This window comes from Condylostylus longicornis, unplaced genomic scaffold, assembly GCF_029603195.1.
Source record: "Condylostylus longicornis isolate FDR11 unplaced genomic scaffold, ASM2960319v2 ptg000077l, whole genome shotgun sequence".
Classification (NCBI taxonomy): domain Eukaryota; kingdom Metazoa; phylum Arthropoda; class Insecta; order Diptera; family Dolichopodidae; genus Condylostylus; species Condylostylus longicornis.
The window spans coordinates 5,150,551-5,176,821 of NW_026578045.1; the positions used below are offsets into that span (position 1 = coordinate 5,150,551).

Consider the following 26,271-nt stretch of genomic DNA (forward strand, 5'->3'; position numbering starts at 1 on the left):
TATTTTTTTTTTTGTTATCGAAATTTTTATTACGTTGTAACAAGAAAAAACATTAAAGTAGTTACGAAAAAACGAAATAATTTTTTTTTTTTTATTATTTTATCTTAAAAAATTATGAAATTTTGATTTTTATTCTTCTTTTGTTTTGTTTTTTGTTTGACAATTTTGTTTTTATATCGTAATTTGTAAATATTGTTGGGTTCATTGTACCATAATCAAATGTTGACATGAAAAAAATTTGATAAAACGAAAAGGGGTTAATACTTTAAACAAAAGAATACAAAATTCATATTAGACATAAATAATAAAAATTTAAAACTAGGAAGAGTTATTTTCTGTCTTTTATAAAGTTACTCAGATGGTAATTTCCTTAATAAATTTCCAAAATTTCCTTAAATTTCCAAAATTAATAAGGTGTCTAAGTACCTATCTACTCTTAAAACATTATCCTTGTATACTGAAATTATGCTATTTTCAAAAATTTAATTGGATTTAAATTTTAAATCTTTCAAAAAAATAACTATTCATCAATTTAAATTCAAAATAATTTCAATTTCATTATGGATGTGCAGGAACTACCTACTTAGCTCATAAATTTTGCTAATAAAACTTTAAATTTCTCTTCATAATATCAAATTTTTCGCTGCTTTGTATAAAAAAAACACCTACTTATAGATAGACTTGTACTCGTACATATGTCGTGAGCACGTTCCCTTTATATCGATATTACGGTACCAAAAATATGAAAATACAATCTTAAAATAAATTTAGGAATAAAAGCAACGTTAAGATTATTATATTAATTTAAATTATTTCAATTATAATTAATTTTAAAACGCTTCAGAAATGAAAATATTTTTTAAAATTTAATTTATATTCAATCCTACGTAAGTATATTAATAGAAATTTTATTCCCTTTAGAAAAAAAAATATTAAAAAAAAAAGGAATGGTTATATTACATAGAAAAGTATAGTCTGAGGAATAAAGTATTCACTGTAAAATAAAAATAGCTAAAATGCCTACTTAAGAAAACAATATAGGTATATAAGTACATACATTACAGCCTATATTAAGCATATTCATATAGTAGAACTAATTTGTAAGGACAAAAGTAAGCAATCATACACGTTTACTTAAAAGTTAAAATAAATATTAAAAATGACAATAAATTTTAAAGTACACTTGAGGTCATTTTTCAGCAAAACTGAAAATAAATTCGATATTTAAGGACGACTAAGGTTTAAGAAAAAAATCCCAAACTATATTTAATTTCGTACATAATTATTATGTTATTCATTCATTCTACTAGTTCTATTCTACTAATTTGATCTTTATCCTTTATGAAATAGGTTTATTAATTTTCGATTAGTTAAGTATTTACTAAAACATTTTTGATAAAGGTACCATCCAGTTTCATAGGAGTGGTATTCGCTACCATACCTCTGACAGTTCGCTACGAACAATACAATTTGATACTAATAAAAACAAAAGCTAAGTCAGGGATAGGTAGGCCTGTACCTATGCCATTTTATAAGTACCAAAAAATAAATATACCTTATACCTTATAAATGTGCTTAAATTTTTTAAGTGAATTAAAAACAATTACTTTCAACATCTAAATATTATTACTTATACTTACTTAATGACAGAATTACTTATATACAAAAAAAAATTATATTATTAAAAAATTTACATTAAAATATAATTCCTGTTATCTACAATAAATAAACGTCATATCGTAGATAAAATCAACCTATCTAACCAATTCTAATAATACTAGAACTATACAATAACTAGATTAACAAATAAAAGGTTTAGAATTACAATCAACTTTGATTATAAATACAATGAATATTTTTTAAAATTAACATATAAATAATAAATATTAAGATATCCGCATTTCTATATTCCTACTGTAAAATTATAACTTACTAAATTTACAATAAGCATGGACAATTACATTGAATATTAATTTACATTTATTACAGATTATATACAAGCATAAAACTACATACTCGTAAGTAGGCTACCTAACTAGCTATAAAATAATTGTTGGGAACTACAATTAATAATGTATAAAAAAAATATACGTCATTTTAAACTTGATGAATTTTTAAGAACATAAAAAATAATAATAATAACAGTGATAATAAAATGAGAAAGAAAACAAATCCTTAATACTTATACGTTTCTTTTTTTTCTGATTAGGTTTTATATTTTCATATAAGATAGGTTATCTTACCTAGCTATACCAATTTTTCTTCTGATTTAAATACAAATTGAACTGTTAAAAAAATAAATTTAGGTTTATGATTTTTATTTATTATGTTCTCTTCTGTTTTTTTTTTGTATTAATTTTATTAAAACAATAAAAGCTATGAAGAAAAAAGGTAAAAAATATAGGTAGGCACCTATACCCATACCTAAATGCATCGTACATATTCAATATCTATTAACATGTTGTCTGGCTTATAACTTAGTTTTTTTCCCTTTTGCACAATTTTCAGTAATTAGCAATTATTTTATTTTTAAAATAATTATCCTAATCTTGAAATTATTATTTTGATAAATCTCATAAACATAATAAATAATGACAAATAATTATTATAAATAATAATTTTATAAGTAGGCACCTACTTAACAATAAAAATTATTAATAAAAATAATAAGAAAATCAAATATGTTAAGTAAGTAAGTAGGTACCTACCTATCTAGCTAGTAGGTTTTCAAAAATAGAATATTTTTTTATAAATGATGAATAATAAAAAAATTTACCTTTAAAGCATTTAAATCGATATCGTCTAGAGAACAATTCACCGATGGGGCAATTTGATGCGCCATTTTGGTGTATAATTTGTTTTTTTTTTTTCCTTTCTTTCTTATGTTTTTTTCTTTTATTTTTTTATTCTTGTTTTTTTTTTTAATCCAAATTTAATGTTCTATTAATTTAGGTACATAGATATTATATCTTTAAAAAAAAAAAAAAATTTCAATCAATTAAATTTTAATTTTAATCAAAATAAAATTATATATTTTTATGTGAAAAATATAAGTAATATGAATTATTATATATTTGCACTGCTATATTGTATATTTATAGATATATGTACATGTAATGTGTATATTATGTACCACATAGTAAATCAATTAAAATATATATCTGTATACATTATATACATACACATATATATATATAAATATAACTTTATTAATTTTCTATTTTATTTTTTGTTCTTGTTTTTTAGTATCTAAAATAATTATTATAAAATTCTAAGTATATAAAATTTTTAGAAAAATTTTCTCTGTTCCAATGTGTAAACACACACCTATGGATATTATTATTTATTCATATGTACTCATATAATTTCAATGTATATTTTATATATATTTATGACGTTATATTATGATTACATTATTATGGTTATATTATGTATGTATATTGATAGTCAGTATTAATTTATTCTAAAACATTTGATTTTTAACATTTTTTTTCTCAAAAGAAAAAATCAAAATTAATGGCACGACATTTTTAATTTCTATATCAATAATTTTTTTATACATATTATTTTTTAATTATTCATTACTTATAGAAAAATATTTTTTTTTTTAAATTTTCTTTTTCACAAAACTTCACAAAGAATTTTTTATTTAAAAAATATTTTTTGTATTCTTATTTCTTCCATACTTTAAAATTTTCTTGAAATTTTAAAACTTCTCACTTCTAACTTAATAAATAAATTTTATTTGAATTTTTTCTAAATTATTAAAACATTTTTTGTAATTCTTGAATTATAAATATCAAAAATTTAATTATTATTATTAAATTGCTATAATGCTCTCTATTACTATTCATATATAAAAAATCTAATTAATTTCATATTTAAAATTTAAAAAAAAAATAGCAAATTAGAAAGAGAATAAAACTAATACTTTTTTTTTTGCAGTTCCACGCCCGACTTTATTGGAAATTTTTCTTTCCTCACGGTTTTTTTTTTTATATTTTTTCTTTCTTGTTTTTTTTTTTTCCTTCTTTTGACAGCAAAAAAAAAAGAAACTTTCTTTTATTTGTTACTCGAGGTTTTTTCTTAAATTACACAAAAAAAAAAAACATAAAAGTCCCCGAAATTTGAAAATGTTTCTTTTATTTTATAAAGATTTTTTTTTAAAAAATTGAATAGAAATCAAAAAAAAGTTATTTAAGTTTCATTTGAAGATAACATTTTTTTTTTTTTGAAATAAAAAAAATAATGAAAATGTTTTTTTCTATTCTCACTAATTCAAATGTGACTATATTATATACGACATGTTAAAGTTAACTCACCTACCGAATGACTACGATAATTGGAAAAGTTTTGCACGAAAAATGAAAGAAGCCATTTTGCAAAATAGGAAAATTTTTGACAATTAAATTTTATAAAGTGACGGAAAGTCTAATTGAAAATGAATTACTTTTGTTGTCAAAAAATATGATTACATATAATCCGGCCGGCTTTTATTAATTTTGATTACATTTTAGTTATTACTTAAAAATTAGACAAAAATTTACGATTTAATTTAATACATCAAACATTGTTTAGCGGCAAATAATAGAAATTAATCTAAATTCCTCAAACTTCGAAAGATTTACTGTCACATTTTTGAAAAGCAAAATGGTGACTATTAATATTTTACAATAGTTTGAGGGTATTGATCAAAGGTATTGATTAGCTGAATTTTATTTTGATCATAATTTTCGTGATTAAATTCTAACCTAAATACTGAAACCATTTCATTCTTATATGTAAACAGTCATCTGACTTTATCGGAAATATAATTATAGATTTTGCCGTATATGTAAACAATAGCTTAAAAATTATATAAATGCGCCGCCATACGAAATTTAGAATTTCGTTTAAAAAAAGTAAATATCGTTAATTTATGTTTACACATTTTAGTGGTCGAACTAAATTAATGCGTTATACTGTATTCAAAATCAGCGAGCTTACGGTTGTCAAACAGATAATGTATCTAGGTTTGTGGATATTATATATTTGTTGCTATAACAATATATTGTTGACGTTTCCATAAAATGTTAAAAACAATAAAATAATAGTTACAATTTAGCACAGCATACTTGCTATAGAGCATTTTGGTATATGTCATACAAAATTTGTGAATGCATATTATTTATGGGACATCAGATTGCAGTTAAGTAGCACGATAACTAAATAAACTGAATAATCAAAATATGAAAAGTATATGCATGCAAATTTAAAAAAAAAATACAAATACACAAAATCTTTTTGACATTTTGATTTTTTTTTTCAGTTTTTACCCAAGGTGTATGTAATTAAAAGTTAAAAAAAAAGGGTACTTAACGACAATGGCAGCATTGACATTATATTTTTCTTGCATGCTTGTCATTTGTTAAACGTCAAAACAACGACACTTTGTTTCATTCCATTTGACATTTCTTTTCTTTTTAAATTTTACTTGGAAGTAAGTGTAACTTTATTTTTGCTATAAAAAATCTCAAAAAATGTTTATTAATAATGACCATCGTGTAATAAATTATAAAATTAAAGATTTTTTATGTAGTGTAGCACACTTTCATTCCAATATTTCTATTGAAACTTCTTTATTTGAATATAAAACAAACATTCTTGATGTTACTAAGTTGTTATATTCTGATAATTTTTTATTTTATGTAGTTGAAAGAACCAAGAAATGGGTCGTGTTATACGTGCACAACGTAAAGGAGCTGGGTCTGTTTTCAAAGCCCATGTCAAAAAACGAAAGGGAGCCGCCAAATTAAGGCCATTAGATTTTGCTGAACGTCATGGATATTTAAAAGGTGTAGTAAAGGTTAGAATCGTGTTTACAAAAATTTGAGTTAGTTTTAACAATTTTAATTTTTAGGACATTGTTCATGATCCAGGTCGTGGTGCACCATTAGCTGTTGTCCATTTCCGTGATCCATACAAATATAAAATTCGTAAAGAATTATTTATTGCCCCAGAAGGTATGCATACTGGACAATTTTTATACTGCGGACGCAAAAGTAACTTACAAATTGGCAATGTTATGCCATTGTCTCAAATGCCTGAAGGTACAATTATTTGTAACTTAGAAGAAAAAACAGGTGATCGCGGTAGATTAGCACGTACATCAGGGAATTATGCAACTGTAATTGCTCACAATCCAGACACAAAGAAAACGCGTGTTAAATTACCGTCAGGAGCAAAAAAAGTAGTTCCATCCGCAAACAGAGCTATGGTTGGTATTGTAGCAGGAGGAGGTCGTATTGACAAGCCTATATTAAAAGCCGGTAGGGCATATCACAAATATAAGGTTAAACGTAATTGCTGGCCTAAAGTTCGTGGTGTTGCTATGAACCCAGTAGAACATCCTCACGGTGGTGGTAACCATCAACATATTGGTAAGGCTTCAACAGTCAAACGTGGTACATCAGCTGGTCGTAAAGTTGGTCTTATTGCTGCACGTCGTACTGGTAGAATTCGTGGCGGTAAAGGAGAAACAAAGAAAGAAGCTAAATAGACCAGTACTAATTAATTTTTATGTTAAAATTTTATGGGTTGTATATTCAGTCCAGGAATGTACATTTCAGAAAAATTAAAAAAAATTTAAAAAAAAGTTGGATTTGTTTCAAATTTATGAATTTTATTTTCAAAAACTAAAGATGAATTGAGGTTTAAAAAAAATTTTATTTTGGGAGGTTTGTAAAGGATTTCAAGATTTTTGAAAACATTTTTATTTCATAAATTTATTGTCTTTTTCTGACAAATGTTTGGATGAACGTTTAGCATCCAAAAACAATGAATGGACGTCACTGATTTCATCCTTCGTTATTTGGCTTTTACCATTTACTTTACTCATTTGATGTGCAGGTGTCAATAATTGTACTGCATAACGTAAAGTTGATGTACTTCCAACTTCACTCAATAATTGGATTGCTGATTCATCTAATTGTAAGCCCTCAGTTTGAGCACGCAATTTAATAATTTGCTCTATTTCACTCACACTATATGGCAAAGTTCGAATAATCAACAAACGATCTAGTAAATCTAATGGAATTCCATGCGGCGAAATTATATCTTCAGTTCCACTAAATAAAATTATCAAAATGTTTAAAAATTTACAAATTTGTAACCATTTGCTTACCGGATCACACATCTTCCTCTATTTGTTGCGAATATAACAATGGGAGCTATTGGAGATTCTAAGGATTTATGCAAATATGTAAAAGTTTCCAAATCAAGCATATGAACTTCATCGATGAAAAGAACTCCTGGAACTAATTCAGCTATACCCTGATCAATATATTTGTTCACAACCTTATTAATTTCCATTCTTAGTTTATCTTTAGAAATATTTTATCAAAATATGTTTTAACAAAGTTTAATCCCACAAATCAATTATATACCTGTAATTTCCGTCTTTTTCGGTTTCATCAATTGACCCATTATGGATAGAACATCTTGACCACCTTGTGGTTTTGCGTTAGCCACGTCCAAATCATGTAGTGTGACATCTTGTATCACTTCCTTTTTCTTATGTACATCACCTTTTGGTAGCGGTACATATTCTTCAGTTTCAAGATCAAATTCAGTAGCAAATGTGTCACTTCTACCCTGTCGTTTTACTGCCCCGCTATTGGCTTCAATATAAATTACATCTCCTACTTCTACTTTTTCCTTTTGAATTGATTCATATATACTTGGATCAAGTTTTAACTGTTTTGTACCTTTTGCCGTTTTTAAGCCAATTACAACATTACTAATAGTTTTACCATATCCCTTCATTGGATTTTCTGTTTCAACTGGTGTTAATTCAGTAACTTCACCTTCATAAACTTCTTTTGTTTCACGAATACGTAAACCAATTGATCTCCGGAAATTTTCCATTAATACTTCAGTTTTTTTAATTTCACTAGAATAAACTTCTGATCCAACCATTGGACAAAATGGTACTTTATTACCAAGCTCTTGTGCAATTGCCAAGGCAATAGCAGTTTTTCCGGTTCCAGGCGGGCCTGCTAAAAGTAAAGCCCGACCAGCCATCTTTCTAGATTTGATCAAATCAACAACAATTCCAGCCGCCTGAAAAAAGAAAATATTTCATTATCTATTAATTTCCAGAATTTATATTTATAAAATTCTAACCTCTCTAGCCGCTTTTTGACCGACTAAACCAGCGCTCATTTGCATAGGAATACCTTTTTCATCGAGACCAAGTCCTTTTATATGGCTGTGAGCTGCTATTCTCTGAGTCCTTACAGTACTTTTAACTTCTTCAATCTTCATTTTAGAAATTAAAACGTGCAGAAAAATTAATAATTTAAATTATTTTCTTTACTCGTTTGTTACACTACTCCTCTTTATCGACCAAACAAATCTGAAAAATTATAACAAACCTGAAAAAAAAAATTTGACATTGACGTTTAATTCTTCAGTATTGCCATTTCATTTTTTATTAATTTCTATCAAACTACTTCGATTAAAATTAAATTTGGACAGTTAAAATGTGACATCCCTGATTTAAAAAAAACAAAGCAAATGAAATATTTATAATTTTAAATTAACATATTTTTTTCTTTATTATATCCATTATCACAATTATATTTTTAAATATATTAGAATTAAAACTACTTTTCATATACAATTATATGAATATATCATTAAAATTTCAAGAATTTTTATAATGTATTTTTGCACCATTAAGCAAATGGAATTAGGTATGTATCACATTTATATATATGTATATATATGGTCTTATTAGATTCCTACATAATTTATATTTTGCAAAAAGACTTACCGTTATTTTTAGGTTTTTAAATTAAGAAAATCTTAAAGTTTTAATACATGCAAATTTTGATTTTTAATTTTCGGGTGCAATATCATAGTATGTAAATAATCCGGAATGTATGCCTAACATAATCCGTGCAGAAATGGGATTTATCCAATGGCAAGGCAAAATGTGAGAAATCATGGAAAACAAATTAAAATATATAAGGAAAATTAAAAAAAATATTAAAGCACATGACCTCAATTTATGTAAGTATTTACAATTCACATCTCATCACAATTTAGATTCATATTCAATATTAATTTGTAGTGAAGAAACTTAAGATTTTTTCTAATTAAAATGTGAAGGGAGTTTGCAATTATCTGACTGTAGTTTCAAACTCTCAAGCATTTATTAACTATATACTAATAAATCTCGATATTAATATTCACTCTTTTGAACACTCACAATAAATTGTGAATGATTTTAAAATAAGCAATTATGAGCTAAATGCACTGCATCAATATTAATCTTTTTTTATCACACAATACAAATGCACATTTTTCGGAATTTTCATAAAATTTATTCAGAAATAAATTTCATAAAATAAAATTTATTCTGTATAAAATTTAAAAAATTAATGTTATTTAATTGAGGAAATTCAAATTGAGCAAAAACACTTTCATTGTATTCATGGAACTGATGAAAAGCAACGATATCGAAGTTTATCAGAAAATAATTTTCCATGTTATTAAAAAAATATTTGGTTTTTTTTTTTCAAATGTAATCAAATACTGCACTAAATGCATAACTTACCTTAAAGACAAAGTTAATATATACAGATATTTTCCAACACCTTAATTCAAATGAGGCTCAAAAATTAAAACGACATTGATTGGAAAATTTTTAGCAAATATAATAAAATTTATACAATTGACCTTACTCGTGTAATTTTTCTGGTATTAATAAATAATTAGAAATTATTTTAACCACAGTTTCTTTACGTGCATGCAAACAATAAAAATGTTCTTTACTTTTTTTTTCGATAGATGCACTTAATAGGCAAGATTAATTGTTTAACCGTTCATTATTAAAAATCGATAAAATTAACCGCAACAAAATAAAGTAAAAAAAAATTTTCATAGCACCGCGTGATATACAGTGTTTCACTTTTCGTTTACATTAACTTTTCGAAAAAAAAAATGCCACAAGGTATTCTACCCATAGAATGAAATACTAGTGTAGTACTATAATAGTACTAATAGAAATATTTCCTTCTCAGTTTAACTTAAAACAAATTTTGATCCAACAATTTATCCGAAAAGAAAATCAGTGATTTCTATATCATATCAATATTTGATATATGTTTTATAATTGAAACTGTAGAACAAAGAGTCAAACAACTTTAAACGTAACTCATAAAAGTGTTCAAATTGGAGACCAAGTTGGAGAGCCCTGAATTTAAAAACTGTACAATCTAAGTTGAGCTATAATTATACTTGTATTACTATTCTTCAAGTAGATACCACATTATATTGTAACATTTTTAAAAAAATACTACATATTTTATAACTATATAATTAATAATACAAGAACTTATTTTAAATGTATCTAGATACTCGTATAATGCGTGCTATCAAATATTCTAACACCATCTAACTTTAATTCGAAATAATATTGCAAAAAAGAAAATTTTAAATTAAAAAAAGTAAAAATATTAGTTCTAAGTTATATTTGAAGTAAAATGGATTTAGCGGATGTTAATTCAATAAAATGGATGTGGAAGTTATGCGATTTATTTGAAATTGTTTATTTGAAACCATTTCAAGTAACTTCTCGCAAAAAAATTATTTATTTCTGTTTGCAAGTTATTCTTTTGGTTTTCATATTGTATTTCCCAATTGGTATTATACTTTATCCATTCATGGAAAATGATCCAACAGCAGCATTTCAAAATATAGCGATAGGTGTAACAGCTTTAACTTGTTTTTATAAGTGTGCTGTGATTTTAATATTAAAAGATGATTTGAAAAAAATCCCAAAATTATTATTGATTGTAAAAGATTGTATTGAAGAAGATGAAATTTTACATTTAAAAAATAAAATTTTTAAAATTTGTGATCAGCTATTTAAAGCAATTTCATTAATACCAATAATAAATGTTATCTGCAAGGAAATAATTTGTTTTTACAGAAACAATTCTAAAAAACTAGTTTTAGATTTATGGTACCCTCTTGGAACAGCTTCACGTCAATGGTTGTATTTGGGATTTTTCCATAATCATTTAGGAACTGTAATATTCTTATTAATTTTTATTTTGGGAGAAACTTCTGCACCAATATATCTTTGCATCTTAAAAGGATATTTTCAAGTGCTGTTTATGAAAATTGAAAAAATTTCCGAAAATTCAAACAAAAATGCTTATTTGAGATTGAGAGAATGTATTAAATTTCATGAAATATTGCAAAGGTAAAATTATTAATTAATTTAACAAATTTAACAAATTTTTAATTAATAAGCAAATATTGATTTTTTAGAATTTTTTATATAATAGGAAAACTGGTAGCCTTACAAGTGTTTATTCAATATACAACAGCAATTGTTGGTTTAACATTTTTGACATTATGTTCATTACAAGTGAAAAATTCGACTTCTGAACTTACAAGTTTAGGTTTGCTATACGTTGGTTTTTTACAACAAATATTTTTAATATCTCTTTTTGCTGATATGCTAAAATCTGAAAGTGAGAAACTAACGAATGCACTGTTTTCTTCGAACTGGATAAATAAAGATAAAAAATTTCGTAAGACACTCATAATATTTATGCAGAGATCTCAAAAGTGTTTTGATATAAATGCTGCTTGGATACCAGTGAATTTGAACACTTTTATGAAGGTATCAATATACATACGAGTACATACATATATGCTTAATAAATTTTTGAAATTATTACAATTTGATTTTCAGGTTTTGAACTTTTCTTATTCAACATTCTTAATGTTTAAAGAATTAAATTATTGAACATAATTAAGCATTGCTGATGATTGATGAATTATTATATGTAAATGTTATGTATGTAGCACACTTTCAGTTATATAGGTGTTCATCACAGTTCATGTCTTATCATTATTTAGAAAGTTATTCACAAATGAATCATGAAATAAAAAACAAATGTTTTTAACTTTGATGGTTTTGATCTAGTTCATGAAATAATATTTTACAATATTACTTAATGGCATAACTCTGTAATTTGTAAAGAATATTCCAGCACAGTATCGTTACTAGAATAAATACTTAAATATATGTATATTAAAATCAGATGCTTGATTATTCAAAAGCAAAAAATTTCCTTATATTTCAGAAACTATAAAGGCTATAAAGACTGTTAATAGTACAATAAGTACTTTTGTAATATGAAAGAATATGGATGAATAATGTGACGATTTAGATTATTTGTTTTCAAAAACATTTGTTGCGATATCTAATTTATTGAGATATCTATATTATTGCAACGGTGTGGTCGTTTTTTTAAATAGAACGACAAATAAACAAACAAAACAAAACTAACAAGTACGTATTTTCTAAATTTTGTTTTAGAAATATGTGCTAAAAGTAAATTAAAATTTATGCATGCGAAATAGATTTGATTGTGTAACAAAGAAAATTACCTTGCTTTATATATTTCAATAAAACGATTTAAAAATCCTTTTTAGATAAAATCGGATTTTCTGAACTGAGCTGAAAAATCAAATTCAAAAATTGCTGCATATGGGATCTAAGGTCACCATATACACCTTATATATCACATTCATATCACGGCTGACAGAAGTACTTCATAGAGACAGACGCAAATCACTCTGACAGATTTTTTGTAATGTTAAGATATACATACATAATATGAAATTTATAGTCCCATTAAAATTAGCTCTATGGTTAGAATTAGTACTTTGTAATTTTTGAATAAAAGAAAATGTAATTATTGTTTTTATGTTGAATGCGTACATATTTATAAATATCCTTAAAATAATAGAACAACATCTGTTTTGTTTCCGAGTCAATTCAACACAATATTGCAAAAAGTAATTTTTTAAATTTCAAAAGTAAAACATATTAGTTCCACTTCGTACTTAAAGTAAATTGGATTTGACGGATCTTAATACTCGTATAATAAAATGGATGTCCTTTTTTTGGAGTTGATCAACCATTTCAATAATAAATGTAGTTTGCAAGGAAATCATTTGTTTTTACAACAGCTCTCACAAATTGGTGGTAGATACTAACAAATACACTATTTTCTTCAAACTGAATAAATAAAAATAAAAAATTTTGTAAAATACTCATTATATTTATGCAGAGATCTCAAAATTGTTTTCATATATGTAAATGCTGCTTGGATACCAGTGAATTTGAACATTTTTATGAAGGTATCAATATGCATACATGCAGGTTACCAATTTTTCTTACTCAACATTCTTAATGTTTAAAGAATTACACTATCGAATAAAATTAAACTTTGTTGATGAATATTTATGAATGTTATTGATTTGGATTAGGTGTTCACAATTCACGTCATTCCACCATGTATGCTTATAGCAAATTGTCTAAAATCAATTCATTGAAGAAACGATATACTGCAACTAAATTTTAAAGGGTATTTTGATATACATATGTACAGTTAATTAATTATGAGTAGTGAATAAATATGAATTAAAAAACCTTCATAAATGTTATTTTAATATTTATCATTATCACAAATGCACTTATTACTGCACTAAACTTCGTATAATTTATTGGAAAATTTAAAATAAAGAGAATATGTTTTTTTTTTTTTTATAATATTACCACATAATTCTTACGGTTAATTATTGATCAGGTGTTGAGTTTTATATGTCAAGAAGCCTAAAATTAAAAAAAAATCAACAAAAGAATATCATTCACCACAATTAATAATTACCGGTTATTATTCAATGCCGTCATAGTGTAAAGAAAAGAGATGGTCAAGAAAAGAATCAGGTCGAAAATTCGTAAAAAATTACAGAAACAATATTAAGTGTCAACAACTAATTTTACGGACTAATTAGAATTGCTATATTAAAATTAATATTTTAGCAGTTGACTAAGTTTCCACTTGTTTATAATTTGTTTAAAACAATTTTCAAACAAGCCAAAAAAAAAATTTGATTTTGATCCTCCTCAGTGTATGGGAACTCTTTTTTAAATTAAATTTTTTTTAAATTTTTAATTTAACGCTTGCCCTATACCCATTTACTATATTACTGTACACACACTATACAGTAATGTGTACAGTAATATTTATAGTATTATTTAAATTTTAACAAATACATTAAAAGCCTTGAATTTTTTTATCTATGTATAACCACAAACGATTATTGTGCCACAAATAAAAGGAATAGAACAAATTCACTCATACTATTTCTTTAGTTATCGAACGTCCCAAAATTAAAAATTAGAATAAAAAATAGCATCAGGAATAGAACTTTAGGTTTATAAGATTCCCACCGCATATTGTATTCTATTCAACAGCTTACATACGTTTGTTTAATATTTAAATACACAGCACACCAGCAAAATCATTAAAAAATATTTTATTTTTATTATATTCTAATCAAATTTAATGCTAGTTTACGTTGAGTGAACATAGGATACGGGAAGTTGGCAACTCATGTTTGAGTTAAAAATTTTATTTAACTTAAACATGAGTGGCTAAAATTTAACAGCCTTTAACTTTATATGTCTTCCTACGGTACGACGTAATTAAATTCTTAAATTTTAATAACAATTAATATTTTATAATTCACAATAAATATAAATTTCATGTCCAATGTGTGTGCATTTTTACATACTCTGAAAAGAATAAAACAACATCTGCTGCAGTTCCAAAGCTAATACAATGCAATATTTGAAAATGGAAATTCTAAAATTCAAAACTATAAAATATTAGTTCTATTTCACATTCAAGGCAAAATGGATTTGGCGGATGTTTTATCAATAAAATGGATTTGGAAATTATGTTCATTTTTTGGAATTGATCAACCATTACAATTGACTTTTCGTAAAAGAATCGTTTATTTCTTCTTGCAAGTTTTTCTTTTGATTTTCGTTTTGTATTTTCCAATTGGTATTATACTTTATCCTTTCATGGAAAATGATACAACGGCAGCTTTCCAAAATGTAGCTATGGGGGTAAACGGTTTAACTTTTTGTTATAAGTGCTGTATCATTTTGATTTTAAAAAATAAATTGAAAAAAATTCCAAAACTTTTATCATTTGTAAAAGATTATATTGGAGAAGATGAAATTGCGTATTTGAAAAACGAAACCTTTAGCATTTGCGATAAATTATTTAAAGTAATTTCATTAACGGGACTTGTAAACCTTATCTTTAAGGAAATTATATGCTTTTGCAATAAAAACTCTAAAAAACTTGTTTTACAAATTTGGTACCCATTTGGGTTGACTTCAAGTGAATGGTTGTATCTTGGATATTTTCACAATCATTTCAGTGCTCTATTATTTGTTTCAGTTTTTGTTTTAGGGGAAACTTTCAGCCCAATTTATCTTTATATGTTGAGAGGATATTTTCACGTTCTCTTAATGAAAATTGAAAAAATCTCTGAAAATTCAAACAAAAATGCGTATCTGGAGTTAAGGGAATGCATTAAATTTCATAAAATTTTACAAAGGTAAGATTTAACAATAAAACAAAAGAAGGAGTAAAATTTACTAATTTTTATGTTAATAAACTCCTTTCAGAATTTTTTATATAATTGGAAAACTAGTGGCTGCACAAATGTTTGTTCAATACACTACAACAGCATTCTCTATGACATTTTTGGCTTTATACTCTTTGCAAATTAAAAATTCAAATTCTGAGTTAGCAAGTGTACTTTTAATATATTTTTGCTTTCTTCAACAAATATTTTTCACATCTTTTTTTGTTGACATGCTAAAAACTGAGAGCGAAAAGCTGACGAATGCACTGTTTTCTTCGAACTGGATAAATAAAGATAAAAAATTTCGTAAAGCACTCATTATATTTATGCAAAGATCTCAACAATGTTTTGATATAAAGGCTGCTTGGATACCAGTTAATCTAAACACTTTTATGAAGGTTTCTATTCCAATGAAAATAATAAATTTTTCAAATTTCTTATAATTTGATTTTCAGGTTTTGAACTTTTCGTATTCAACATTTTTAATGTTCAAAGAATTACAAAATTGAACAGAAATATGTGTACGTGACGAATTATGCTCACGTTTGACAAATTGTTATAAACGTTCGAAAAAGTTTGATTCAAGTACGAGTATATATTCACAATTAACAACTTAAACACCATTTAGCACTTTATAAACAGCTGTTTATTATATGTAGCTAAAAAAGCTAAACATTTTGTAAATAAAATTTGAAGGGAATATTTGACCTACAACTATTAATAAGCATTTTTTGATTACACACTTACATACATATTATATATTATACATGAACGATGTCAACTATTATATCTGGACTTTATCATATTATAATTGAACATGTTATCGCTTACTTAATGTCATTAAATGTAATGGAAAATAATAAGTCAAATACATTTTAAGAAAAATATAATAAAATGTTTTACTTTCACAAAGTATGTACATAATTAGAACAAAAGATATTACTGCTTCAGCTCATGTTTAGCTTCAGACTTTTAGGAATATCTCGTTAACCAAATTTATATTAAATTTCATTCTACATACTGGCACTAAATTTTCTAAGATTTTTTGGAAAGTAAGAGTAATATATGAAATACGAGCGTACTTTTAATAATAGAACCTTTTCCGTTTATTTTGAAATAAAAGAGCCCTTTCTGTTTATTTTAAATAAAGGCTCCTCTAAAAAAATCAATAAAGAAACATAATTTACCCGCGATTAATAATTATCAGTTATTAAAATAGACCTATGTATATTATTCTAGTAAGTCTATCTTTATTCTAATCATTATTATTAAAGGGATGAAATGAGGAAGAGGAATATTAAAAATAAAAGTTAGTGGAAAATGACAATGAGAATATTTTGATATATTGAAATTAATATTTTTCCAATTGACCAAGTTTTTATTTAATTAAAATAAACACTAGTTCACCAAGTTTCGAATTTTTTATACCAGTTAAACTTTTAGAAAAATATATTGTATTCCAAAAATTCAAAGCAAATTTTGATTTGAAAATTCTTGGACAATCATATACGTGCTTATGTATGTGCTTAATGCTTATATTATAGTACATTTCAATAAAAATTTCTTTCATACAAAAAACACACTGGAAACATAACATAGAAACTAAAACATTTTTTTTTAGTACATGCAGAAGTTTCCATAGAATTCAATAGGAAATCATAACAATATGTTCAACTCTGAACAAAATTAAGAGAAGACCGACCTTAACTATATTAATTTTATCAAGATTCAAACTCATAAAAACAACGAAAGTGAAAATTACCATTACGAAGCATTGATTTCACAAGATCATTCCTACCACAGGCTGTACAGTATAGTTCTGTGTATAGAAAAAACGATAGAGTCCGTATCTATAGATTTCATACACAAGCCAATGAGCATAAATGTTATATTAGTTAGCAATATACTCGATTCCAATTATTTAAAATGCATTAGCAATAATCAATTCTCGTACTGCAATAGATGAAATTCTGTCTCTCCTAATGAGAGGACACGATGAAATTCTTGCCTAAAAGAGATTATTAATTTCTTATATGCACATTAATTTATTCTAAATCTACGGTAATATAGGCTCTTCATAAATTTTATTTTTTTTATTATATTATTATTTTCGTACTCAAAAAAAAATGGTTAGATGGCGGTTGCGATTTAATCCTTGCACTATACACACATTTACACATGTGTACATTAATATTTTTAAATTTATATAGATTTTTGCAAATACATTAACAACCTTGAACTTTTAACTTTAACTTTAATTTTAATATTTCTACAATATAGTTATAGCGAAAGGTTCAGTATTTGTAAATCGAATATATTGTTTAAAACAATAAAACATAATTACTAGTTATATGCATAATAAAATACTGTGATGAATTACATCTGCTTTGATTTGAAATTCAAAGAAAGTAAAAATTACCCGTGTGATAGTTATTAAAATTGTATTATGTTGTTCACTCTTCACCTGCGTCATTTTTAATAAAACTAATCTAAAAGACATTCACTTAAAAGTCCTTAAAACATAGTGAAATGTTGTTCAACGTCCTGTTGCTTTTGTTCTCAAAATATTGAGTTGTTTTTTTTAATGTAATCTCACCTTACTTGTGATTTCATATATCGTTACTCTTGTCTTTACAGTTCTCGCCGTCAATCAAACTCGTCAAAAACGTTCTGAAAAGGTTGCCCATAATCATGTACACTTGTATGTGTTCCTATAGTACACAGTAGTTAAATGCTAAAATTTTAATAACAATTAATATTTCATAATTCACAATAAATATAAATTTCATGTCCAATGTGTGTGCATTTTTACATACTCTGGAAAGAGTAAAGCAACATCTGCTGCAGTTCCAAAGCTAATACAATGCAATATTTGAAAATGGAAATTTTAAAATATAAAACTATAAAATATTAGTTCTATTTCATATTCAAAGCAAAATGGATTTGGCGGATGTGTTTTCAATAAAATGGATTTGGAAATTATGTTCTTTTTTTGGAATTGATCAACCATTACAATTGACTTTTCGTAAAAGAATCGTTTATTTCTTCTTGCAAGTTTTTCTATTGATTTTCGTTTTGTATTTTCCAATTGGTATTATACTTTATCCTTTCATGGAAAATGACACAACGGCAGCTTTCCAAAATGTGGCTATAGGAGTGACCGGTTTAACTTGTTGTTATAAATGCTTTGCTATTTTAAAGTTTAAAAATGAATTGAAACAAATTCCAAAGCTGCTCTCATTTGTAGAAGAATATATTGGAGAAAATGAAATTGCATATTTAAAAAACGAAATTTTTAAAATTTGTGATCAACTATTTAAAGTGATTTCATTGTCTGGACTTATAAACGTTATTTTCAAAGAAATTATATGCCTTTACAGTAGCAATTCTAAAAAACTTGTATTACAAGTTTGGTACCCATTTGGGTTAGCTTCAAGTGAATGGTTGTACATTGGATATTTTCATAATCACTCTAGTGCTCTATTATTTGTTGCAGTTTTTGTTTTGGGAGAAACTTTCAGCCCAATTTATCTTTATATTTTGAGAGGATATTTTCACGTTCTCTTAATGAAAATTGAAAAAATCTCTGAAAATTCAAACAAAAATGCGTATCTGTAGTTAAGGGAATGCATTAAATTTCATAAAATTTTACAAAGGTAAGATTTAACAATAAAACAAAAGAAGGAGTAAAATTTACTAATTTTTATGTTAATAAACTCCTTTCAGAATTTTTTATATAATTGGAAAACTAGTGGCTGCACAAATGTTTGTTCAATACACTACAACAGCATTCTCTATGACATTTTTGGCTTTATACTCTTTGCAAATTAAAAACTCAAATTCTGAGTTTGCAAGTGTACTCTTATTATATGTTTGTTTACTTCAACAAATATTTTTCACATCGTTTTTTGTTGACATGCTAAAAACTGAAAGCGAAAAGCTGACAAATGCACTGTTTTCTTCGAACTGGATAAATAAAGATAAAAAATTTCGTAAAGCACTCATTATATTTATGCAAAGATCTCAACAATGTTTTGATATAAAGGCTGCTTGGATACCAGTTAACCTAAACACGTTTATGAAGGTTTCTATTCCAATGAAAATAATAAATTTTTCAAATTTCTTACAATTTGTCTTTCAGGTTTTGAACTTTTCGTATTCAACATTTTTAATGTTCAAAGAATTACAAAATTAAATACAATTGCCCGCAATTGTTGAATTTATTATGGAAGTCAAGACATCGCACCATTACAGCATTAATCAAAATTTATATAACATTCACAAATATATTCACCTTTTTGTTGTAAAATATGCAAAACCAATTTGCAAAATATTCACAATTAAGTAACGAAATAGAAAATTAGTATTCAATGTCTCAAAATTATTTTTATGTGCAATTATCGTTTTATGTAATATAATAAATTGAATTATTATATATGATATTTCAAACAAAAGAGTTTTAAATTAAAAATTGTATAAACGGAATTGAGGAAAGTCACTGAAACTTTGCGCAATTAACCGCAAATCTAATATTTTTAATACATTAATTAATAGTAATTGGGAATCACTTTAAGCACAAGTTCTTAAAATACAAGCAAACAATCGTTATTAAAAATCTATATATGTAACTAAACTAAGATCTGTGCTAGATCGATTCCATTAATGAATAGCTACTTGCAAAATCGGAAGCAATAATTTAAAAAAAAAATAAAGAGTTCTGAGCTATATGCAAGTATGATATTAGGCGTCTTTACATCTGACATAGTAGGCGATAATAATTGGTATAATAGGCGTTTTACTCTTAAGATAAAATTGGGTTACTGGTGCAAAAGTGATGAGGATAGATAATAAACAACTCAAATGATAATTCTTAATACTTTTAAAATTTAAACAGCTGTACAGTGCTCCAAATTCACTGGGACAAGTTTAGTAGTAGGGGACATCATTCTACCAAATATCTTCTCATATACTTTTTCACGTATAATGCAACCATACCTTATTAAAAGCAGTCTTTATTGTTATTCTATTAATATAGTATTTATTAATTATTCATTGTGTATATATTTATTATGTAACTGATGTGAAAATATTTATTCTGCAGTGCATGAAAAAAAGACTAAAAAATAAAAAAAAAAAATAAAAAATCAATAAAATAAACCGCAATAAATGAAAAAGGAAATTAATTGCGTTAAAATCAATTAGAAAAACTTTTAAGTGAACGGTTAATAAACAAACTTATGTGTTTTTTTTATAAATTTAATTTTAATAGCCGTCGTAATAAAGACTACAAAAATTTTAATCGAAGCATAAAGTATTTTAAAATCTCCGTCATCAAATTAAGTCAGCGGAACTAGCCAGACTATAAGAAGCGGCTTAAATTTCATTCGTTTTCACGTACATTTGAAATTTTGAAGTATAGCTTGAGTGACAGGTTTTAACCCTTACCGCCTTCCAAACATTTTCTTGCAGTTGCAGGGAAAGGGTTAAGCCTTCTATCTTTCACCAGTGTTCGAGTTAAGGTTTGACACGAACATAATACTGAAACACTTAGCCGTCTTTTTTTCGTCACAGTTTTGTTTCGGTAGCCTAAAATAAAATTGAGAAATTAAATGGCATAATTTAATATAATTTAATAATCTGTAATATCTTTCTTTTATCAGTAATATCGCACACTTCTGAATCTGTATAACACTTAATTCTTTCAGAAAATAATTATACTCTGTTTAATTTCAATGTTAAAAATTGCTTTTTTTTAGAAATGCCTTCTTAAACAAATTTTCATTAAATTTTCTTTCCTACAGTATTCAGGAATTAAACGCTAAAATTGACAATAAAATTTATATTTTATAAATACAAGAACACGTAATTATTGTTTTTATATTAAAAGTGTATATATTTTTAAATATTTAAACAATAAAGTAACATCTGGTAAAATTCCAAGCAAATTTTGTGCAATATTTAAAAATGGAAATTATAAATTTCAAAAGTAAAAAATATTAGTTCTATTTCATATTCAAGGCAAAATGGATTTGGCGGATGTGTTTTCAGTAAAATGGATTTGGAAATTATGTTCATTTTTTGGAATTGATCAATCATTTCAATTGACTCTTCGTAAAAGAATCGTTTATTCCTTCTTGCAAGTTTTTCTTTGGGTTTTCGTTTTGTATCTTCCGATTGCTATTATACTTTATCCTTTCATGGAAAATGATGCAACGGCAATTTTCCAAAACGTAGCTATTGGGGTAACAGCTTTAACTTGTTGTTATAAATGCTTTGTGATTTTAAAGTTAAAAAATGAATTGAAAAAAATTCCAAAGCTGCTATCAATTGTAAAAGATTGTATTGGGGAAGTTGAAACTGCATATTTAAAAAATAAAATTTTTAAAATTTGTGATCAATTATTTAAAGCAATTTCATTAATATCATTAATAAATGTAGTTTGCAAGGAAATCATTTGTTTTTGCAGTAACAGCTCTCACAAATTGGTGGTAGATGCCTGGTACCCAATTGAAATGACTTCAAGTGAACGGTTTTATTTTGTACATTTTCATAGTCATATGACGACTTTATTTTTCGCTTTAATATTTACTTTGGTAGAAACTTTTACACCAATGTATCTTTACATATTAAAAGGATATTTTCATGTTCTTTTGATGAAAATTGGAAAAATTTCTGAAAATTCAAACAAAAAAGCTTATTCGGAATTAAGAGAATGCATTAAATTTTACAGAATTTTACAAAAGTATAACTAGCTTTTAATTAACAAAATAATTTTTAACATTTGTAATTTTCTATTTGTTTTTATAGATATTTTTATATAATGAGGAAACTTGTAGCTAGACAAATGTTTGTTCAATATACAACAACAATTATTGGCTTGACATTCTTAACTTTATACTCTTTACAAATAAAAAATTCAAGTTCTGAATTAACAAGTTTAGTTTGTCTATATATATGTCTACTTCAGCAAATATTTTTAACATCTTTTTTTGTTGATATGCTTAAAACCGAAAGCGAGAAACTAACAAATGCATTGTTTTCTTCGAACTGGATAAATAAAGATAAAAAATTTCGTAAAGCACTCATTATATTTATGCAGAGATCTCAAAAGTGCTTTGATATAAATGCTGCTTGGATACCAGTTAACTTGAATACCTTTATGAAGGTTTCGTAACTTAATTTATTAATACGAAATATTATTTAAATTTTAAATAATTTTTTTTTCAGGTTTTAAATTTTTCATACTCGATGTTTTTAATGTTTAAAGAATTACAGAATTGAATACGATTAAATGATGTATTGTTGGATTATTAAGGATATATAAATACTTTACAGCAATATTTATACAATTCAATTCATATTAATAATGTCACTGTTAAATAAATCTTATTGATCACATTAATTTGAACTAAAATATTTTGTTAAAAAAAGTCACAATTAAATCACAATATAGAAAATTAGTTTTTAATATTAATATATGTATGTATGTGTGTTAAGAAAATATTTATTGTAGTGCAAAATTCGATTTTTCGATTCAGTTTTCTATCTGTTAATAAATTTTTCGATACTTTCTGAAAAATTATTTTTTTTTCGTAATTTTTTTCAATTTAATTCAAGTCTTTTAAAATATTTGTTTAATTTATTTTTATTTATTATTATAATTAAATTTATTAAAATTTTAATATATAGAAAAAAATTACATAAAAATTAAGTAACAATTACTCAAAATTACAATAACAAATAATCAGTAAAATTTCACATCACATCGCTACGAAAGTGTACTAAACCAAAAAACAGGCGAATTGTCAGGTTTCAAGAAAATTTTAAAACTTCAAATATTCATTTACTTAATATAAATTATAATCTAAAATTAATTCATTTCATAACGAAAATTGATTTGGAATTATTTTATGTCAAACATATATAATTTTATTTATATATGTTTATTATAAACAGTTTTGCGCAATTTCCTCGAATTCGATTTATTTTTTTTTGAGTTAATACACAATTTTATTCGCTTTTGTATAATTGACATTTTCTTTCTTAAAAATATTCACAATAAGTGCGCAAAAAATTTAATCAATATGTATTCAAAATATTTAACTTTAAAATTTTCAATTAAAAATAAAAAAAAAAAACAAAATTTGATTTAAATTTTCATTAGATAATTAAATTTACAATATCTTTCGGAGAGTTGTGCCTTTTGAATCACGGACACTTAGTCCGTTTTTGGTCAATAAGTTGACGGAAAAAGTTCCAGAAATATTAGCTTTTTTCCAAAAATATTATTCAAATACAATGATTATTGCACATAATTTACTCATAATTTCATAGCCATAGGTGAAAATTTTTCAAATAATTAAAACATTTGATTTACCAATATTGCATATTATAAAACCATTTGGATTAGATAAAAATGGTATAAATATATAATAGATATTATTTTTAATATAAATTGTACAATTAAATATTGGAGTTTTTTAATAATAAGAAATTATTATAATATAGTAGATAATTTTCAAATATACTTTCATTTCAATTATTAATAAAACTATTTGAAATTTTATAACAATTTGATTTAAATATTGTATAATTCATTTGTATTTTTGGTATATTATTATTTAAAAATAAATTTAATATATTAATTTTATTAATTGTAAAAATTTTTTTGAATTTTGCACCATATTCATTAATAAAGTCAATTGTTGATGAATTCAATTTATTTATATTTAATTTATATGTTAATAATATTGCAATTAATGATGATAATAAATAAATAAACAATTTAATAACAATTTTTTTTTCATTATTAATGTTAATTAATTTTTTACCACAAATTATTCCGATATTATTTTTTAATTTCTTAATTGTAGTATTGAATTTTTCATTAAAATAATTGTTGATGGTAATTTTTGAAAATCATTATTATTATTAGACTGATTTATTTGTTCGGATTTGGAAAAGATTTGTTCCGTAAATAATACTATGATATTCATTAATAAATAAAATCTTATTAAATTTTAATTGATTTTTATTTAATTTTTCATTTTCATATACAATATGTTCTTTTTCAATATTATCATTGTCATTAATGTTATCTTCCATATTATGATCATGCTCATTATAATTAACATTATTATTATCTTCATTAACATTAGTATAAAATTTTTTGAGTCGATTATCGATTAATGATTCAGCATAAATTTTATATGATATTGAAAATTCATTTGGATGAGTATTACTTTTATATATAAAATTAAATAAATTAAAAAATAAATTCCTTCAACTATAATATATAAAAATAAAATTAGAATAATTATTAATTAAAATCATATTTTAAATTTAAATAATATATAAATTCAATAAATTATAAAAATAAATAGAATCAAATATGTAATTTGTTAAAGCAGTTGATTTTTAAATTACAAACTTATAGAGATATTTTTGCTATACTAACACAAAATAATATAATTGAGCTAGAATTTACTGTCGCAGTGAACTTACAAAGGACGCTTCAAATTATGGACGGTAATTATGATTTAGTTTAAATATTAATTAAAATTTTATTTTTATTAATTTGAGCACAATTACAACATATTTTTCGATTAAATTTTGATTTTTAATTATGCTGTGAACAAAAGACTTAAGTAAGAAACTTTATTTAGCAAAATTTTACCATATATCAATTTAACGATGTAAAGTATATAAAGGATAAGGTCTAAAAATGCAAAGCGAAAATTTGAATATAAATTATAATAAAAATAGCTAAATTTTTTATTATGTAAAAGTATCTTCATTTTATTATTCTAGTCAAGTTATGGAAAAAAAAATATATTTTTTTTGTTAATGTTATAACGTAACAACCAAATTGATGTTAACTTCCATAGAAACTTATTTTTAGGATAATTTTGTAAACAAAACCAATTCCAATTTTCTAACATTAGATCTTTCAAAATAAAATTTCAATTTATTAATTAGGTTTCCGACCCACTTATTCACTAAAAGTTGTTATTACCAAAGCTCTCACATATTAGAGCTCTGTTTTTAGTCAGACTATTCAAATATCTCTGTTATAGCCTGATTAATTATAAATTTGAATTTATTTTTAATATAAATGATAAATTTGTAGAGAAATATGATCAAATTTGGGATTATGTTTGCAGTTTCAACTTAATAAATCAAACTTCAATTTACAATTAAATGAATTTTTTGTAATTCTGTAATTTCCCCCTGAAAATTTATTCAATTCTGCTTTGTAAAATTGCAAATACCTTACAGTCGAATTTATATATTATTATAATAACTAAGACCGCCCTACTATGAAAACTTTTAATATATAAACAACTAAATTAAAAATAAAAAGCAAAACAATTAAATTTTTCATACCAAATATTAAAAATGCTTTTCCATTTTCAAAATCACCTAATTGATATTTTCTATTTGAAGAAAATTTAATAAAATATATTATGTAATTAAATCAATAAATTTTCCTTGAAGACTATGAAATATATTTCATGATTACTGTTTTAATTAAAATCATAATTTTAATATTAGAAAATATCAAAATTCCAAAGATGTTATTTCCGTGTTTACGACCTAAACTTAAAATTTTTAAAAAAAATTTGAATGTAATAAAAACAACAATAAATTATTTCAAACTAATAAGTTTAATTGAGAGCAACACTTATGTATATACAAAAATATTTGGCTAATTTTTCATAAAATCTATAAATTTATAAAAAAAAAAATAAA

The 26,271-nt window shown here is 24.5% G+C and overlaps 3 protein-coding genes across 13 annotated transcripts in view; 1 reads left to right on the forward strand and 2 right to left on the reverse strand.

Annotated features, from left to right (window-relative positions):
• Positions 1-4,344, reverse strand: part of LOC129612899 (serine/threonine-protein kinase mig-15) — an 80,745-nt gene extending 76,401 nt beyond the window's left edge. For all 11 annotated transcript variants that reach the window (XM_055526720.1, XM_055526717.1, XM_055526719.1 and 8 more), the window contains exons 1-2: positions 3,932-4,344; positions 2,777-2,969 (exon numbers count right to left, since the gene is read on the reverse strand). In XM_055526720.1, the coding sequence (XP_055382695.1) occupies positions 2,777-2,842 (66 nt within the window). In that variant the 5' untranslated portion in view covers positions 2,843-2,969; positions 3,932-4,344. The remainder of the gene's footprint in view (positions 1-2,776; positions 2,970-3,931) is intronic.
• Positions 4,345-5,382: 1,038 nt separating this feature from the next.
• LOC129612769 (60S ribosomal protein L8) lies at positions 5,383-6,728 on the forward strand. Its single transcript, XM_055526530.1, has 3 exons — positions 5,383-5,479; positions 5,692-5,845; positions 5,900-6,728. The coding sequence occupies exons 2-3, from the start codon at positions 5,708-5,710 to the stop codon at positions 6,536-6,538; spliced, it is 777 nt and encodes a 258-aa protein (XP_055382505.1). The 5' UTR covers positions 5,383-5,479; positions 5,692-5,707; the 3' UTR covers positions 6,539-6,728.
• LOC129612768 (ruvB-like helicase 1) lies at positions 6,641-8,389 on the reverse strand. Its single transcript, XM_055526528.1, has 4 exons — positions 8,164-8,389; positions 7,425-8,100; positions 7,163-7,361; positions 6,641-7,106 (listed from the first exon to the last, which is right to left on the reverse strand). The coding sequence occupies exons 1-4, from the start codon at positions 8,302-8,304 to the stop codon at positions 6,752-6,754; spliced, it is 1,371 nt and encodes a 456-aa protein (XP_055382503.1). The 5' UTR covers positions 8,305-8,389; the 3' UTR covers positions 6,641-6,751.
• Positions 8,390-26,271: the final 17,882 nt, after the last annotated feature.

Bases quoted from the DNA above. Each gene is read 5' to 3' on its own strand.
- LOC129612769 (XM_055526530.1), top strand. From the start codon at position 5,708: ATGGGTCGTGTTATACGTGCACAACGTAAAGGAGCTGGGTCTGTTTTC. The intron at 5,846-5,899 runs GTTAGAATCGTG...TTTAATTTTTAG, and splicing joins ATTTAAAAGGTGTAGTAAAG to GACATTGTTCATGATCCAGG.
- LOC129612768 (XM_055526528.1), bottom strand. From the start codon at position 8,304: ATGAAGATTGAAGAAGTTAAAAGTACTGTAAGGACTCAGAGAATAGCA. The intron at 7,362-7,424 runs GTATATAATTGA...ATATTTCTAAAG, and splicing joins GAAAAAGACGGAAATTACAG to ATAAACTAAGAATGGAAATT. The intron at 7,107-7,162 runs GTAAGCAAATGG...AATTTTATTTAG, and splicing joins AGAGGAAGATGTGTGATCCG to TGGAACTGAAGATATAATTT.